The sequence below is a fragment of the Emiliania huxleyi genome, assembly GCF_000372725.1.
Source record: "Emiliania huxleyi CCMP1516 unplaced genomic scaffold EMIHUscaffold_579, whole genome shotgun sequence".
Classification (NCBI taxonomy): Eukaryota; Haptophyta; order Isochrysidales; family Noelaerhabdaceae; genus Emiliania; species Emiliania huxleyi.
Window position 1 is genome coordinate 12,900 of NW_005197655.1, and position 17,313 is coordinate 30,212.

Sequence of the window (17,313 nt, forward strand, 5' to 3'; positions counted from 1 at the left end):
AAAAGTAATAGGAGCATCGGAAAGAAATTACAAATGAGTGCAAAGAGGGAAGTAGACCAACTAAGAGAAAGAGAGTAAACGAGAGAAGAAAAAAATGATATTGGAGACTGGAGAAGGATATTCGACAAATTAAGAAACATAGAACAGAGAGAACCAGGAGCGAACGTTGAGACAGTTGACAACTTAAGGCAAGGTAAGGTGCAAACGTCCCCTCACACACAAAATGGTGGGGCAAGGGGGGGGGCGACCCTCGCGACTCCACGTCTAGGCGACAGGAGCCCCTCGGCATGAAAAGTGCAAGGCCCAGTGCGCGTGGGTGAGCGGTGCGTGTGTGTGTGTGTGTGGCTGGCCACCTCCTCGAAGAGACGCCTCTGCTCCTGCAACCGCCGCTGTTGCTCCTGCTGCAACCGCCGCTGTTGCTCCTGCAGCAGCGGCTTCTGCTCCTGCAACCGTCGCTGTTGCTCCTGCAGATGCTGCCGCTGTTGCTCCTGCAGCCGCCGCTGCTGCTCAGCCTTGGCGACGCGCATCACCTTGGCTGCCTATGGGGGGGGTGGCCAGGACGTGTCGTGGACACGCTTCTGCCGCCACCGGGCCTGCGTCACCGGAGCCTGCGTAGTTGGCTCTGCCGCTGCTGGCGCCGCCGCTGGCTCGGCTGCTGCCGGTGGCGGAGGTGGAGGCGTGTACTCCCCGACCGCCCGCGCGTAGGCCACCGCCGCCTCCACCGCCGTGGCGTAAGAGCCTAAGCCCTGCGCGGGTCTTCCGTCCACCTGCGCAAAGAAGGGCAGTCCCAGCACGACACGCGGCGGCGCGTCCATCCGTTGGGCCGGAGTCATCAGCCCTCTGTGAATATACACGCCCTTGTAGCCGGTCCTGCCTCTGCTCGAGAGGTGCAGGCGCAAGCCCTCCGCCTCCGTCGCTACCGCCGGAGGCTGGTACTCGCCGGCAGCCCGCGCGTACGCCACCGCCGCCTCCACCGCCGTGCCGAAGGTGCCCAGGTAGTCCGCCCTCCCGTCCACCATGCGCTGCGCCTGGAAGCGGCCAGAGTGCTCCCGCACGCCCCTGTACCCGGTGCTGTTGCTGGAGAGGTGCAAGCTCAAGCCCTCCGCCACACGCTCTCTCGCCGCCGGCTCCGCTGCTGCCGCTGGCGGAGGAGCAGTGTCCGTGTGGGTGTTCGCCAGCGCCGCTGTGTTGGAATGCTTGCGCTTCATCCTCTCTGCTGCTGACTGGTCACAGCTCGCCGGGCGGAGTTGACCGCCCTCTCACAAAACGCCAGAGGTTCAACTTGGGGTGGCTCCAAAGCGCATGTCTTTGGAAGCCCGTATAGGCACCTTACACTCCCCCGCAGTATCGCACCTCTTGAGCGACACTACGTTTCCGCAGCTGGGGATTCTCCGGGTACCCCTCTTCGAGAAGTCACTCTTCAAACACGAGGCATCGCGACCGTTTCTTGCGCCGATCTTTGATCAAAATCAAGGCTAACCAGCCTAGAGATGACCCCTAGACACTCACCTACCTTGCCGACAGCCCACTGCGTCCGTCTGAAGCACCTCAAGTACGCCGGTGAGACGCCCGAAACGGGGTGACTTCTAAAAGTCACTCCGCATGTGGGCCGCCCTCGCGGTCGTCTGACGCGCCCTCCGGCCGCCGCACACTCGCCACTCACCCCGTCTCACCTCTAGATGATGCGGCGGCGCGCACGGGGCACTGCGGCTGCCGGCGCCGCGGCGGCCGGCGCCGCCGCTGCCGGCGCAGGCGCAGGCTCAGGTCGCCGGTACGGCGATGGACGATCGCCGCGTCGCGGCGGGGGGGTGCTGCTGTGCCCGATGCGACGGCTCCTCTTCGAGCAGGTGCTTGGCAAAGCCGGTGAGGGTCGCCAGCTTTTGTCCCGACCGGGCTGCAGATCGCGTAGCCAACCTGGCTCGGGTCCGGGAAGCACTGTGTGCAGTGGTAGGACCGCATGTACCCGCACTGATGCTTCTTGCTTGAACACGAGCACAATAAACACGAGCACAGACGCCGTGTCGCCTAGGGCTGTCCGCCTCAAACGTCGCACGGCGCCTCGAATTCGCGCATCTCTAGCAGCGTCGTTACGCATGCGCCCTCTCCCCTCCTGGGCGCATGGTTGCGCCTCACATCTCGCCAGAGCATAAGCCCTTGGTGTGCGGCGAGACGAGTTTTTCGCCATCGCAGCGAGCAGCATCCAAGCCGCCCGCCGCAAACAGCCGGAGGCATCGCCACGGCACTGACTGCGCCGCGATCCCGCACCCGTCGACGAAGCTCCCCCCGCGGAAGACCGCGCGTAGCGACGCCTTGACGATCGAGATGAGCGCGCTCGAGGCTCGCCCACCTACTGCCCCTGAGAGTTGGTTATGAGTGGGCTCGGCTCCCCCCCTTGGGATCGAAGCGTCCACGACCTCACACCCAACACCACAGGTGGGATCAGAGAGAGACTCCGCACCGGACACCGCCCGGGCACAGACTCCCTACCCATCGGATCGCACAGGGCCCCCTCGGAGCAGCCCACAGCCCCACACGCAATCACGCATCGGCAGAATTAGTGCCTGAGTCAGGCAGACAGCACAGACAAGGAGAGGAGAGAGAGGAGAGAGAGAGAGAGAGGAGAGGGGAGAGGGTGAGGGAGTTTGCACGCGTGTGGAGCGGGGAGGGTGGGTCTGTGGTGGGCTGTAGTCCTACTACGTGGGTAAAACCACGCGCCCCTCAGGAGCTTAAGGTAGAGTGGAGCGTCCTAGACGCCTCAGTGCCTCCCACCGGGTGAGACCGTCCGGATCTACCGGGCGCGCCTCCGGCGGGCCCGTCCCCGCGATGGCCCACGGTCCTCCGTCGCCTGGTTGACCCCCTGCCTCCCGGTTGACCCCCCAGTCCTCGTACTCGACCATTAAATAAACTCAAAGGTCCACCACAGCCACCACCCTCCGCCTCCACCGTCGAGCCGCGATCGCTGCCGCCCGCGACGCCGCCCGCCGCGTCAGATGCCCGCGACGCCCGCGGCGAGTCGAGTCGGAGAGCCGAGCCGCACCAGCAGCAGCATCTGCACCAGCAGCAGCAGCAGCACCAGCAGCAGCAGCAGCAGCAGAGAGAGGCGCCAATTTTGAGGTTGCCCGAGACAGCCCGGAGATGGCCCCGCGTTGTAGCCCCGGTGCCGGCGCCTCACATCTCAGCATCCAGGGGCCGGTTCCGCCGCGCAGTCGAGCAGCAGGAGCTCGGGCACAGCTTTGTCGACAAAGAGCTTGAGCAAAATTTCGGCGAAGAAGCGTCACCGGCGGCACGCCGGGATGAATCCGGACCGATGACATTGTTCGGCACCGCGACGGCGAGCCGCCGCGGGCCCACAGGAGGGCTCGGAGCCGCGGCACCGGTCCGCGCCGCCAGCGGGGCGAGAGCACCAGCCTACAACCTGCCGACATGGCAGTTGCGACGGCGCTTGCACACACACACACACACATACACACACACACACACACGTGCGGCGGCTTAGGGGGTGCGCAGCGCCCAAAATCCACCGGTGTGGGATTTCAGCTTGCGGTGAGCGCTGTGGTCGCCGCAGACTGGCTCCGACTTGACGGCGGCATGGAGACGTGATGCCTCCATGCCGCCGTCGAGTCAAAATCGACATGCGAGTCGATCTTTGGCCCGCCAGAGGGATATGCGGCGTTTCGGGCGACAAACAGCGCTGCGACCGCGAAGTGGCGGTGGACATGCTCCCATGTTGCCGACGCGGCGCCGGAGTGGCCGGCGCTGCTCGCCGCGACCACGACGGCTACTCTGATGCTCCGGGCCGACCCGTCCTACCCGACGGTGGCACTCTTCCACGTCTCGCTCACGCTGAGGAAAATTCTGAAACGCCGTGCAGCAGAGTCACCGACGAGTCGGTCCGCGTGACTCCTCGTGTCCCGTACCGTTCTCACACATCCATAAACTCACTTTGGCCCCACTGAAGCGATGCCTGAATCCTGAATCCTCAGATTTTAGATTCGGACGCTGCGCACCCTCTAACGCGCTGTGTCTGGACGCTGTCTGGACTGTGGACAATGTCTGGACGCTGTCTGGACAGGCTCAGGACTGGGTCTAGACAGGTGTGGGAGCTGGGAGCTCCACAAACCAGGTTCCAGGGGCCCCGGCGCACATCCCCTGAGGTGCTGGGTCACGAATACCCCGGGTATTTGAGCGCGCGAGTTTTCCTCGAACGGAAAATCACTCGCGAGCAGGTCACTGCGCATCTACACAGCGACACGCCGCGATTCGCTAGGTCGCTACAGGGGCTGAAGCTCCGTGCACTGTACACAGGTGTCCAGCTCTGATCTGCGCTTTCTCGCGCAACTCCTACCTCCGCTAATACTGGACGCGCACGCCGTTGTCGAGGTACTGGGCGCCCGGTACCTTGATGACATTGCCGTTGTCATCAATGTACTCGGACTTTTTGCCCTGCACGAACCGCTCGAAAAACTTGGTCAGGATGCGGTCCGTGGTGAGGAACTCGACCTTTTGGCCGTTGCCGCTCGTCGCGAGTATCTTTGGCACCAGGTCCTGCGCCACCTCGGGGGGCTGGGCAGCGAGCACGCCGAACGGGAACTTGCGCAGCTTGGGCGTCGAGTCGTTGAGCAGCAAGTCCGTGAAGACCATCCCCGGCGAGAGCGTGTGCACGTTCACCTGCGCGGTCGGGTGCGGCAGGGCGTGGGCGTGCGTGTGCTGTGAGCCCAGAAGCTGCCCTCTCGGCCGCGTCCGTCTCTCGGGTCGCCTTTGCGCCGCGCGCCGCCTCGTCGGGCTCGTACCCCTCCACCTGTTCACAGCCAGAGGTGTGAAGAGACGCTGTTCACAGCTGTCGTCGGGCTCGTCCCCCTCCACCCCGTCGTCGAGCTCCTTGACGAGAGAGTCGGTCAGCTGCGGCAGCCCGCGCTTCGTCGCGCCTACCCACACCGCCACACACACGCGCGCCTGTGCGCGCAAAAAGAGGCGCCGCGCAAGGGCGGCAGTCGCGGGCGGGCGAGAGACGCGCGGAAGGGAGGAATGGTGCCGCGCGTGCTCTGTGCGCCGTAGCAGGCGTAGCCAGGAGTGCCTCTGCCTCTCTCCTCTCGGCTGCCTCTCGGCTGCCTCTCGGCTGCCTCCCGGCTGCCTCCCGGCTGCCTCCCGGCTGCCTCCCGGCTGCCTCCCGGCTGCCTCCCGGCTGCCTCCCGGCTGCCTCCCGGCTGCCTCTCGGCTAAATCTCGCGCCGTAGCAGGCGTAGCCAGGAGTGCCGCCGCCCTTGACGCCGGAGCCGACGGTGTTGAAGACGTGCGACTCGACGCCGCGCTGCGGGCGCGGGCGCCGGCGGTGAGCGCACGCGCCCGCGGCTTCTCCGCGAGTGCCGCCCCATGCGCACTCTCTCAGCGCGCGCTTCTCGGATCGCACGGGCCGGGCGGGGCGACTGGCGGACCTGCGTTCGCATGAGCTTGATGGCCTCGAGGGTGCAGAGGAGCACACCGATCAGGTTGACCTGCTCCCGCACCGGCCGGCGTCAGGCGCAGTGCGGCCGAGTCTCAGGCGCAGCGCAGAAAGTGGACGGCGCGAGCCTTGACGACTGCCTCGACGGTCTGGGTGGAGAGGGAGGTGAAGGGACGGCGACCGCCGTTGATGCCCGCGTTGTTGATCCAGTAGTGTACCGTCCCGATCTGCTCCTTTGCGAACTGCGCGAGAGCGCCCACAGACTCGGCAGACGAGACGTCGGTGGTGCAGCCGTAGATGCGGCCGAGGCCGCCGCCGTGCTTCTGCCGCAGCGCCATCACGGCCGGCTCCGGGTCCTTGACGTCGCAGATCACCACCCAGTGCCCGCGCGCCAGGAACTCGTCCGCGTAGGCGTAGCCGACGCCGCCAGCGCCGCCGGTGATCACGACGCCCTTCGGCGACGAGGTCTGCTGCATGGCGAGGCGTGACACGGCGCTATGGACGGCGCCGCGGCGCGCGCCGGGAACGCCCGGCGACAAGGCTGCGGCCACGATCGTCGGGAGGAGGAGCATGCTAGTCCGTCTCCCAGTCAGCGGTGGCGGTGGCGGTGCCAGAAGTCGAGAGAGGGTAGCTCGCATAATGGGAAAGAAAAAAGAAAACCCGGCAGCGCGAAAGCAGAGAGAGAGAGAGAGAGGGAGAGAGAGAGAGAGAGAGAGAGAGAGAGAGAGAGAGAGAGAGAGAGAGAGAGAGAGAGAGAGAGAGAGAGAGAGAGAGAGAGAGAGAGAGAGATAAGCCTGGCGCCGACCCGGTGTTTTGACACCCAAACACTCTACTTTAAGCTCCTGAGGGGCGCGTGGTTGTCACCACGTAGTAGGACTACAGCCCACCACAGACACCCTCCCCCACTCCTCACGTGTGTTCACACCCTCACCCTCTCCTCTCTCCTCTCTCTCTCTCTCTCCTCTCCTCTCTCTCCTCTTGTCTGTGCTGTCTGCCTGACTCAGGCACTCAATCTGCCGATGCGTGATTGTGTGTGGGCTGCTCCGAGGGGGCCCTCTGTGCGATCCGACGGGTAGGGGGGCTGTGCCCGGGCGGTGTCCGGTGTGGAGTCCCCTTCTGATCCCGCCTGGGATGTTGGGTGTGAGGTTGTACGCGTCGGCCCGAAAGAGCTCCCACCATGCGTCCATCAGCTTGCGCCCCGCAACAGAGTTGCGGACGGCCCAGACACCGGCGTTGAAGTCGTCGTCGCCGCAGGTGGCGGCCGCGCAGTCGCCATAAATGGGCAGGTCGCGCGAGATGAGCATGCTCGCGCTCCCAAGCCGCGCCGCGATGGCGGACGGCGCCGCGTTCACCACGGCGTCGGTGTCAAGCCAAGCGACGACGTCGCAGTCGGGCACGCTCTGCAGTTGCTCGCGTACGAGGTACACCTTGCTCCACCTATATTAGCACAGCTGATAGTCCATATTAGCAGCTAATAACCGACTTGATAGCCCAAGCCCAGATTATCAGGCTGTTATTAGCAGCTAATACGCGGGGCCTTGGCTAAGAATGCTTAATAACAACGTTATTAGGTACACGCTAATAATTAGCTACGTTATTAGGCTAATAGTTTGATGGTGTGCTCGCGTACCACGGTGGAATGCCCGCGGCGGTCGTCCGCTGGAAGGTGTGCCGTATGCACGCCGGGTCCGCCTCGCACCTGTCGAGGAGCTGTCGGAGCTGTCAGGCTGCTTCTGCTGTCAGACGTTGGGCTGTTGCTGTCAGGTGCTGTCAGGTGGTGCTGTCGGGGGCTCTGACCGTTGGCGATTCAGCTCGGTGAGCTTGATCTGACTGCCCAGGGCCTCGTCCGCTCGGTCATCAAACTGGTAGAGGCAGACTTTCGCCACGCCCGCAGCATCGCCGGCAGCAACTGGGTGCTGCTCTTGCAACGCCCTGTCGAGCTCCTCTCCTCGCGTCTTCTCCCACGCAGCGAGTTCGCTGCCGCCCATGCCTCTTGCGCGCTGCCGATAGCGCTCTGCAGTCGTGGCGTCCGGCTCGAGCGCCCCTGGCACGCCCTTTAGATGCAGCTCGGCAAGAAACACGCACGCGTCGCCGTGGACGTGCTCCGTCACAGCTCTCGAGAGAAACTCGAGCGCCTCGCGAACGATGAAGGTGGCATCGGCGGTGCTCGCACTTGGCTCCGATCGCACCACTGCCAGGGCGTTTGCGCCCACTGCATAGTTGCCATCAAAGTCGATCTGTAATGCGTGCCTCGCCCAGGTGTAAAGACCCTCGGGCACCTACGTGAATACACCCACGTCAGAGCGTGAATTCGGTATTGTGCAGGCTACGAATACAATGAAGATAGCTGGAGATAGTTGGAATACATGAATGCGCACCCCAGCCCTCGCCGAGCGGCGGTACATGCGCGTCGCGCTTTCGACGCCGCCGCCAGCCGCGCAGCGCTCGCCGTCCTCGCGATACCACACGACGAGCGAATAGCGGGTACACGTCTCGCACGATAGCTTTACTCCGTGCATTAGGGAGTAATCATGGAGAAACGCATCGCCCGCGCGCATTGGCACCATGCTCACATTCGAGTCCTCGCTCTTCTGGATGAATAGCCCACCCGCTTTGGCCGCCGCAGCGGGAGAGGAGCCGTCTGCAGGCTGCAGCTCCACTACTACGGTCACGCGTGCGAGCGCATCGCGGTGCGGCCGCACGAGGGTGCGCTCCGAGGGTGTGTACCGTCGAGCCAGCGAGATGCACGGCAGGCACTCGGCGCACCCGAATTTGCTTCGGACAAAGGGCGTGACGCACGCCACCAGGCGCGGGAGAACCAGCGAGCGGACGGCTTCGAGCCGTCCCGCGTCCCCCGGTTCTCCAGCGGCCGGCTTGCCTCCGCCAAGCAGGTAGAGCTCAAAGGCCGGCAGGTGATCCGTTGAGTCGGCAGCGGCGCTGAAAACGGCTGGTGTCAGCAATCGTACCACGGAGGCGGCCTCCTGCTGCGTGAAGAGGGAGCGAAGCCAGTGCACGCGGCTCGGCTCCTCGGGCTCCAGGGCGTTGGGGAAGGGTGCGTCTTTCCAGCTCACGTGCCCCGGGCAACCGTCGATTGACAGCGCGTCGTTCTTGGCGTCAGAGGTGTGCCGCACCGCACGCAGCTCTGCCCGCACCGGCACGGATAGGCCGCCACACCCACATGAGGAGAGCGCAAAGGCCGATGAGCCCAGACCGAGCACCGCGAGCGCGGTGTAGAAGATGCATAGCAGCATCGACGATGAGACGAGGTTAGGCGCTCTTTTTGCGGGATATCCAGGTCAGCGTCGACGCCGTCGACGCAGGATAACCAAAGCCACTGCTTGGGCACCCGACAAATTCTTTTTTCTCGCCAGCCTCCCTCGCCCCAACCCCGGGCGCGCGAGGGCGAAAGCTAGAAATTATTTTTGACCTCGACGACTTTTTTGCGCGGTTTGTGTCTGCTTTCTTTCTTTCGAAAGAAAAGAACGCGGATATCCCACGGGAGTACCCGTGTGGACCGGAGGTAACAGCAGCAGCAGCAGCATAACCCAAGGGAGGGATTGGAGGATTCTTTCTGTGGGTTGGAAAATTCTTTCTTTCAGCGGGCACCGACGGGCACTTTGTTCTGCAGAAGACGTATCCACCGGCACTTTGTTCTCTTGCTCCTCCCCACCGCGTGCGCGGACCTGCACGACGCGGAGACAATGACGCCAGCGAAGGTGCTCGACAACGCGCGGATCTGCTCCTTTCAGCAGCCCTGTGAGAGCTTTGCCGCTTGGCAGAGCGCACACAGCAAGTGGGAGCGAGAGCCAACCACCGTCCAGCGCGGCTGCAGCCATTGTAACATCGATGGACTCGCCCGCTTGCCAGCGGACGAGGTGTTTCATAGTTCAGCTGTGGTGAAGGACGAGCGTGAGCTCGCAAGTCCATCCAGCCTCGACTACACCGACATCTTTACTCGCCCCGGGATCAACCGCACCTGGCTTATGCAGCGGTGCAGGTACGGTTCGGGCGCTGAGTAGTTAGTGGGCATCGTCTTTCCTGGCCGACTGTGCCTTGCTTCCCTTGCAGGACGGCTCGAGGACTCAAACATCGGGGTTCAAACGTCACGGTCAACCTCGGCGATGGCGAGTCGCTCCCGCTGGCGGCCGTGTTGAAGCATGGCTGGGTGCCCGAGCTCCTGCCCTCTCGGGTAGTACACAGCTCGCTCCTCCGGCGCCTCCCGCACGCCATGCGCAGCCCTCCGTTCACGGGTCGGTACATGCCATGCTCCTCGGCGCGAGGCGAGGACGCTGCGGTGCTCCGCTCCTTTTTTACCGACCGCGACAGCGGCAGGCCGTTGGCGGCGCTTGGGCAGCCGACCTACCTCGAGCTAGGCGGCGGCGACGGGGAGGTGGAGTCAACAACGCTCGTGTTTGACCGCTGCCTCAACTGGACCGGGGTTTTAGTCGAGGCGAGCCCAGCATCCTTTGAGAAGCTGCTGCAAGCACGGCCAAACGCTGTCAAGATCAACGCAGCGGTGTGTGAGGAGTACAGCTTTGTGCCTTTCACCGCAAGCGGATTCTATGGGGGCAGAATCCAGCGGGGCACGACAACTGCTGAGCGCGCTACGGGGCGCCACACCCACAGAGCGGGCTCGATCCAAGTCCCGTGCGTGCCGCTCGACGAAGCGCTGGCAAGACTCGCCGTGCGGCGGCTCGACTTCTTTTCGCTCGACTGCGAGGGGTGTGAGCTGAGCGTGATCAACACTCTCGCGCGCGCTCTCGGGCGCACGCTCTCGCTCGGGGTACTTGTGGTGGAGGCGCGAGGCGCGACCTTGGCCGTGCTGCACCGCTGGGACCCCCTTCACCGCCGAGACTGAGTAGTCAGCCCACACGCCCACCACGTCGCTCGCGTATATTTCCGTGACCCCCATTTCATCGTGATCCCCAGGCGCGCGGCGACGGTCATCGAGCACCGATCTTCCGGCGGCTGCTTCGGGCTGGCATGAGCTACGCCGGGATGATCGCCGCGCGCGGGACGACTGCAAACCACGTGATGGACGACGTCTTTGTGAACGAGTCGTTTTTCCGTCGGTGGTGGCCTCGGTCTCAGTTTCTGACACACGAACCAGCCGAGCTCCTATAAGTCAGATGTGCGAACTGCCGAGGCGGTGTGGTCCGGTGTGATCTGTGAAGCCGCGGGCGCAGCCGCAACGTGCGGTACGCATTCCCTTACGAGAGGTCTGTGAGCTATAGAATGAGTTTTGCTCCTTTCCGCATGCAGTGCGCGCGCCAGCCAAGCTGACTCCCGCCCGAGAGCTCTGGCCGACTACACGGTGAGCCATCGGCCGGACCAATGCAGTAAACCTTTTCCTTCTAAGCAGGGCTACACAATGACCCCCTATAGTGTGGGGGTGTTCCTGGCGCGTTGCGATGAGTAGGATTAGATTAGCCAATGTTATTTTGAAGTTCATACATGAAAATACCAACTTGCCTATGTGCACGTCTCCGCGGCGCGGCCCGGCGGCGGCCTGGCGGAGCGGTCAGAGCAGCACTGCGCCGGCCGGCGATCGACCCTCGACTATAACACGGGCTCTATTGAACGGCCTCAAGGTGCTCTTTAGGGCTGCCCTATTCCGCTCGCCCGGCTACGTCGCCGGGCTTCGAAGGAAAAGGTTTCGCTCGGCACGGCGTCGGAGAGCAATCGGCAAGTGGGCTGCATGATCAGGCGGGCTGCTGCTCAGAAGCTGGGCCCTCTCGGCGCTCGCTCTCGCGCTCTTCATAACGGCTTTGCCCCCTCCATGACACTAGCAGGAGCATTGTGAGTGTCATCGGAGTCACTTGTATTTACGACGCCGCCACGCTCGCAAGGGCCGCCTAAGCGCCTAAGCACCCTAAGAGCACCCCCCGCTTAGGCCGCTTAGGCGCTTAGGCGAGCGACGGCCGGCTGCCCGGGGCTGGCGTGCCTCTGCCGTGGGGTGAGTGCCTGGGAGAGCCACTCTGCAAGTCACGTGCGAGTGTGTAGCCTTTAGCGTGCTCCGTGCAATCGGCCTCTGCAGCGCCTCGAGCTCTTTGGAAGCCGCGAAAAGACGAGCTGCGCGGAGCCACGGCCACGCACGTCTCGAGCGAGCGGCAAAGAGGCAGCGTCGCCCCGCATGCATGCTTTTGCGAAACGTCTCAGGAGGTCCGCGCTCCCTGGGTTTCTCCTAGCGGCGGACGCACCCTCTACTCGGAGCTGATGCTCGATGCTCACCGATTGGCTCCGCGCTTTGGGGTTCCCCCGCAGAATACCTCTGGTTTTGAAATTCTTTTTGACACACACCGACAGGACACCAGGAAGAGCGAAGCGTCGCGGAAGTGGTCTTCCTCCAAATGGCCGTCGCCCTTTTGCTGGGCCTCGCCGCCACTCGCCCGCGCTCCGTGGCATCCGGCCTCGCCGCCACTCGCCCGCGCTCCGTAGCCTCCGCACACCGCCGCGCCGCAGTCCGCATGGGCCTCTTCGACGCGCTCGCAGAGTCAATGAAGAACGACGAGACGCTCGGGAAGCGCGAGGGCGCCGGCCTGAGCAAAGAGGTGGAGCTAAAGACGATTACTTGGAAGGGCCCCAAGCCCGACAACTTTTGGGAGCAGCAGCCCGTTTCGACCTCCCAGGTCGTGCCGGCAAAACAAAGATGCTTGAGACAGCCGTTAGCTCACACACTCTGCCGCCCGCGCGACACGCACCCGAGGCTCCGTCCCACGCACGAGACGCCGAGACCGCCGCCGGCTGCGTTTGCACAGGGACAGAAGCTGGCCGACGTGGCGCGGCAGTCGGGCATCCCAATAAAATACTCATGCATGGAGGGCCACTGTCGAGTCTGCGACGTGGTCGTGGACGGCAGGCGGGTGCCGGCGTGCGTTGCGAGGTGCCAGAAGAAGGACGTCACCATCGAGTACTTCGGCTCAGTCGCGCCAACCAAAGCGCCGCGCAAGCAGCCTCCGCCTCTGCCTCCGCCGCCGCCGCCGCCGCAGCAGCAGCAGCAGGCGTTTGGGATGAGCTTCGGGAACCCCTTCGAGGCGCCGCCGCCGCCGCCGCCTCCGCCGCCGCCGCCGCCAGCGCCAGAACCGCAGGCGAAGCCGGCCTTCGGGATGCCGTTTTCGCTGCCCAACCCGTTTGACACGGTGGCGGAGGCGGCGCAGGAGGAGGAGGAGGGGGAGGAGGAGGAGGGGGAGCCCGCGCTCAGCCTCGAGGAGCAGCTCAAGCAGGAGATGGCGGGAGGCAAAGGGGGCGGGTTTGGGGGTGGGTCCGGACGGCCCGGCGGATGGCCATTCGGATGAGAGGCATGATTGCACACCGCCCGCTCTTCCAGGGACGAGAGCGTGGAACGCGTTAATATAATGATAGGATGTGTGTGTGGGCTGTGGCGCACTTACGAGTGTAGCTGTTGTATTCGAAACTTACGTTTGAATTATTGTTTATTCTCGGCAAACGCATGACCATGTCGTGAAGAGGTGAACTCGGCGGATTGCATTCACAGAACACAAGCACACACAAAACGCAGGGCTGGCGCGACCTAAAGGCTCTAAAAAAAAAGCCTCCTCTAGCTCTAGAGTACCCACACGCCACAGCACTACGGGCTACGGCTTTAGCCTTTACTAGTGCGGCACTACCGCTTCAGCGTGGCGTGAACCGCAGCACCGAGTGCATCCAGTAGGCGTACGCGAGCAGCGCCGCGACCACGCCGGCGGCGCCAGAGGTGCGGGCCCACCCCGGCGCGGGGGAGGCGAGGAGGGCGGCGAGCGAGACGACGAGGAGGAGGAGGTGCAGGGCGGCGGAGAGGAGGGCGTGGCGAGGCCACCGAAAGACGACTCGCCGGTCTCGCGCGTGCAGCGCCTCCATCACCGACACAAGGTCAAAGGAGCGAGCGGTGAGCGACTCCACCGCAGGGTCGTCGTCTCGCCGAAACAGCTTCACGCCCATGCCGGGGTTGATCTGCAGCGAGGGCAGGCCCAGCTGCCTGCCGACCCAGTCCGCCATCGTGCCTACATCTCGTGCAACCTCGGATCATCTCGTGTCATCACGGGTCATCTCGGATCATCTCGTGTCATCTCGTGCCGTCTCGGGTCCTCTGCCGTGCCCTCTTCTTTTCTCGGGCCATCTCGTGTCCTCTCGTGTGTGTCCTCTCGTGTCATCGCGTGTCCTCTCGTGTCCTCTCGTGTCTCTTGGGTCTTCGCCTCCGCGAGAGTGCCCCGTCAGCCGGATGCGGCGGTACAGCGCATACCGCAGCTGCGCCGCCCGCGCGACCTAGGGTTAGGGTTAGGGTTAGGGTCAAGGTTTGGGTTAGGGTTAGGGTTAGCTGCGCCGCCCGCGCGACCTCGAGCGCCGCGCGGAAGGCGGTCGAGTCGCGCTCGTTGCCCGGAAGCACCTAGCGACTTCCTAGACACTTCCTAGACACTTCCTGGAGGCGTCGAGTCGCGCTCGTTGCCCGGTAGCACGTGGTGGACGTTTGACTTCCAGTCGCCGAGGGTGGCGCTGCCGCGGAAGGCGACCAGGCAGGTCTGGGTGTGCCTGTTGTACAGCACCGCTGTGAAGAGACGCTGTTCACACCTCCACATGGCAGGTCTGGGTGTGCCTGTTGTACAGCACCGCGACCACGTCTGTCGACAGAGAGCGGTCCTCTCTCCAGTTGCGCGAGTCGACGCCCCTCGCGTGCAGCTCCTCCAGCCGGCCGCCTGCCCGCACGGGTGGAGGTGTGAACAGCGTCTCTTCACAGCTCTTGACAGCTACTCCGGCCGGCCGCCTGCTCGCCTCAAGTCCACACGGGGTCAGTGTTGGACAGCCCCAGCTGGCTGAGTGTCTTGTTTCGTGTCCTCTCTCCCTCTCTCTCTGTGTGCGTGCGTGCGTGCGTGCGTGCCTTGTATACGTGCGTGCGTGCGTGCGTGTGTGTGTGTGTGTGTGTGTGTGTGTGTGCGTGTGTGTGTGTGTGTGTGTGTGGTTGTTGTTGTTGTTGTTGTTGTTGTTGTTGTTGTTGTTGTTGTTGTTGTTGTTGTTGTTGTTGTTGTTGTTGTTGTTGTTGTTGATCCCCGTGTGGCCGTCTCTCCGCTCCTGCGCCCACCCACAGCTTCCGGTGCCTCAGTCATGGCTTCGCTGTTTCTCGCCTCTTTCACTGTCATCACCAGCAGAGCATCACTAGCAGGAGCATCACTAGCAGAAGGCGGCCTGGCGGAGCATACGACGCGCTCGAGGCGGCGGCAGCGAGGCCGAGCTCGGTCAGCTCAAAGTCGCGCGACTCCTCCCGCTCGCCGCGCACCCACGACACGACCGCCACCAACACCGCCGCCGCCGCAATCGCCGCCGCCGAACCGAGCTCGAGCGCCGCGGCGCAGGCGAGGAGGCTGCCTCCGAGCCGCAGCGCGAGGCAGACGTCGTCGCCAAGGCCGCTGCGAGCGGCGACGAGCGCGAGCGCCGCCGCCGCAGCCGAGAGCCGCAGCGCCGGGTGCAGCGCCGCCACGCCGCGCACCCACGAGTGGCGCTGGTCGCGGCCGCGTCGCTCCCGGTTGACGAGGAGCGGCTCGTACGGGAGGACGCGCCGCTCCACGGGCTGACGCACTGGCTGGGACGAGACCTCGCTCGCGAGAAGCCGCGGGCGGGCGTCCGAGGCGAGCAGGAGGAGGGAGAGAGGCAGCGTCATCGGCGCGAAGGCGCGCCAACAAAAGAGAGCAAAAAAGGGCATTTTTTTGGTAAAATTACAGTGTGAAAAGATAGAAAAGAAAGCGCGCAGCGCGCGTAAGCGGCGCGCAGCGCCGCCGCAGGCGGGGCGCAGCAGGGGCGCAAAATTAAACGCCATTTTCGGTTCCGCGGTTTTGCCACTAACATCAAAATCCGGTATAAAGCACTCAAGGGGCGCCGCGCTGGGCCCCTGGCGCCTCTCACTCTACGGATGCCAACCAATCGGTTGCATCATGGTGTGAACCCTTCTGAACCCCTTCTGAACCCCTTCTGAACCCCTTCTGAACCCCTTCTGAACCCTTCTGAACCCCTCCCTAACCTGCTGGGTGCTGCAAGTTGGCCTGTCGTTCAAGCTGATATGTCACTCCGCGGTGGAGCCACGGGTGACAGGTCGTATCTCGTGGAGCATCGATCAATAGTGGGATGATCGCCACAGTCACCCAAGGCCCACTTCGTGCGTCTTTTTTCTTGAACGCATCTACAGTAACGGTGTAGACAATGCTGGGGAGTACATCAGTTTGATTGCTAATGACCCCTTACATATGTGGCACTGACAAGTTTTTCGCATAGGTGTCGGGACAACCTTAAATTTCGTCGAGTCGGCTCTGCCCGTTGCTCGCCCCTCCCCCCCCCCCTTCTCGCATCTCGGCCCGACCGACCCCGAGTAGCCCGCCCACGAGGAGGCGGTCAGGGTGGTTGGGTGGTTCCTCAGTCCTAGCTCAGTCCCGCCCACAGATCACACCAATCCTCGCTACCCAACGCGGCCAAAGGATATCCACCTCGAGAACCTCGAGAACCACAGATCATCAGCCCCCGCGTGCCCCATTCCACCTATCCCCGGCACAACCCCGCCGCCAGAACCATCGCCAGGCGGCGCGGCTACGCGACGTACTTCGGTGAGGAGATCTGCACCACAGGCTCGCCGTGGGCCGTCGACGGGCTCATCAACGCGTCCGGCGTGCGCGCGGCGATCGATCACGAGCTGCACGCGCTGCACTGTCGGCTCTCAGAGCGGAGCGGCCGCGGCTACAAGTCCTTCCTGCCGGGGGACGGCGCCCCTGCCTACGCCCACCTGCGCTGGCCGCTCACGCAGCTCGAGCAGATGTGGCGACGCTACACGGACGGCGTGCCCAAGTTCGCCGTCTACAGCGCGAACGTAGTGCACGAGGGGCAGTACGGCAAGGACCTCGCGCAGCACATGACGGGGCTCTCCGCGTACGACGGCTACCTCGCCGACTTCCTCGACGGCCTGCTGCGCCGCCCGGAGGCCGACACGCTCGTCCTCGTGCACGGCGACCACGGCGTCCAGGACGGACCCAAGATCCTCGACCTGGGCACGCAGTGGGAGCAGCGCGCGCCGTGGGCGCGGCTGCTCGTGCCGCGCGCGCTCGTGCCCGACGTGGCGCGGTTGCGCACGAACGCGCAGCGGCTGTCCACCGCCCACGACCTGTACGCCACGCTGCGCGGCGTCCTCCTCGGACGCCCGGGCCAGCGCCAGTCGTCGCGCGCGCGGCGGCACGGTCTCACTAGCTCCGAAGTGCGCCCACGCGCCGCCGCCGCCGCCGCCTCCGCCGCCGCCTCCGCCGCCTCCGCTGCCGCGCCGCCGCCGCCGACGGGCGTCGCCGAGTGGCGCTTCAGTCTGTTGGAGGACGAAATCCCGCCGAGCCGCACGTGTGAGCAGGCACGCATCCCGCAGGCTTACTGCCCGTGCCAGCACGAGCGGCTGCCGGGGGGGCGCGCCTCGGGTGTTTGGCTTGTGTGTTTTCACCCCCACATCAACGCCGTCGGACGGCCCAAAAGGCGGCCCGCCGCCCTGAAAGGAGGCGGCAGCAGTGGCCACCCCCTCGCCCCCGACCAGCCTGGCACGCTAGACCCCACCCTCCCCTCCGCCTTTCGGCGGCTAGACGCGTCTGGGGGGGCGACCCCCCCATCTTTGTTTACCGATGCGTCCTAGAATGCAAAAACGCATTCTAGGACGCACTTTTCATCTCAAAGATACCATGTGTCTCGGGTACACAGGGCATTCTAGGATGCGATGGCTGTCCTGGAGATAGCCGCGCCGTGTCTTTTGTTACGCGTTCCATCTTAGACGCCACAAGCATCTATAGATGCACAGCTGTTCTGAGATGGCACTTGCATACTAGATCACATTTTACTATACTTGGACAGGGAAGCGTCTCAGGAGAC

At 64.2% G+C, this 17,313-nt stretch overlaps 5 protein-coding genes across 5 annotated transcripts in view; 3 read left to right on the forward strand and 2 right to left on the reverse strand.

Annotated features, from left to right (window-relative positions):
- EMIHUDRAFT_247451 (hypothetical protein) overlaps positions 1-1,208 on the reverse strand; it is a gene marked incomplete at both ends in the record, with an annotated part of 2,166 nt that extends 958 nt beyond the window's left edge. The window contains one exon of the mRNA XM_005764853.1: positions 589-1,208. Coding sequence (XP_005764910.1) covers positions 589-1,208 — 620 coding nt within the window. The remainder of the gene's footprint in view (positions 1-588) is intronic.
- Positions 1,209-4,180: 2,972 nt separating this feature from the next.
- On the reverse strand, positions 4,181-6,047 carry EMIHUDRAFT_445986 (hypothetical protein). The gene is made up of 6 exons (XM_005764854.1): positions 5,568-6,047; positions 5,432-5,491; positions 5,229-5,307; positions 4,864-4,925; positions 4,757-4,798; positions 4,181-4,668 (listed from the first exon to the last, which is right to left on the reverse strand). The coding sequence occupies exons 1-6, from the start codon at positions 6,009-6,011 to the stop codon at positions 4,351-4,353; spliced, it is 1,005 nt and encodes a 334-aa protein (XP_005764911.1). The 5' UTR covers positions 6,012-6,047; the 3' UTR covers positions 4,181-4,350.
- Positions 6,048-9,140: 3,093 nt separating this feature from the next.
- On the forward strand, positions 9,141-11,298 carry EMIHUDRAFT_247455 (hypothetical protein; the record flags this gene model as incomplete). The annotated part of the gene is made up of 7 exons (XM_005764855.1): positions 9,141-9,436; positions 9,508-9,604; positions 9,725-10,222; positions 10,369-10,511; positions 10,626-10,658; positions 10,859-10,915; positions 11,232-11,298. The coding sequence occupies 7 exons, from the start codon at positions 9,141-9,143 to the stop codon at positions 11,296-11,298; spliced, it is 1,191 nt and encodes a 396-aa protein (XP_005764912.1).
- A 491-nt stretch (positions 11,299-11,789) lies between these two features.
- On the forward strand, positions 11,790-12,734 carry EMIHUDRAFT_120118 (hypothetical protein; the record flags this gene model as incomplete). Its single annotated transcript, XM_005764856.1, has 2 exons — positions 11,790-12,068; positions 12,198-12,734. The coding sequence occupies 2 exons, from the start codon at positions 11,790-11,792 to the stop codon at positions 12,732-12,734; spliced, it is 816 nt and encodes a 271-aa protein (XP_005764913.1).
- Positions 12,735-15,337: 2,603 nt separating this feature from the next.
- Positions 15,338-17,100, forward strand: EMIHUDRAFT_247459 (hypothetical protein; the record flags this gene model as incomplete). The annotated part of the gene is made up of 4 exons (XM_005764857.1): positions 15,338-15,351; positions 15,997-16,663; positions 16,808-16,871; positions 17,081-17,100. The coding sequence occupies 4 exons, from the start codon at positions 15,338-15,340 to the stop codon at positions 17,098-17,100; spliced, it is 765 nt and encodes a 254-aa protein (XP_005764914.1).
- Between the last annotated feature and the right edge of the window lie 213 nt (positions 17,101-17,313).

Coding starts and splice junctions, on each gene's coding strand:
- EMIHUDRAFT_445986 (XM_005764854.1), bottom strand. CDS start 6,011: ATGCTCCTCCTCCCGACGATCGTGGCCGCAGCCTTGTCGCCGGGCGTT. Junction 5,492..5,567: donor CCGTCGAGGCAGTCGTCAAG/GCTCGCGCCGTC, acceptor GTGCGGGAGCAG/GTCAACCTGATCGGTGTGCT. Junction 4,926..5,228: donor TCCTGGCTACGCCTGCTACG/GCGCGAGATTTA, acceptor CGGTGTGGGTAG/GCGCGACGAAGCGCGGGCTG.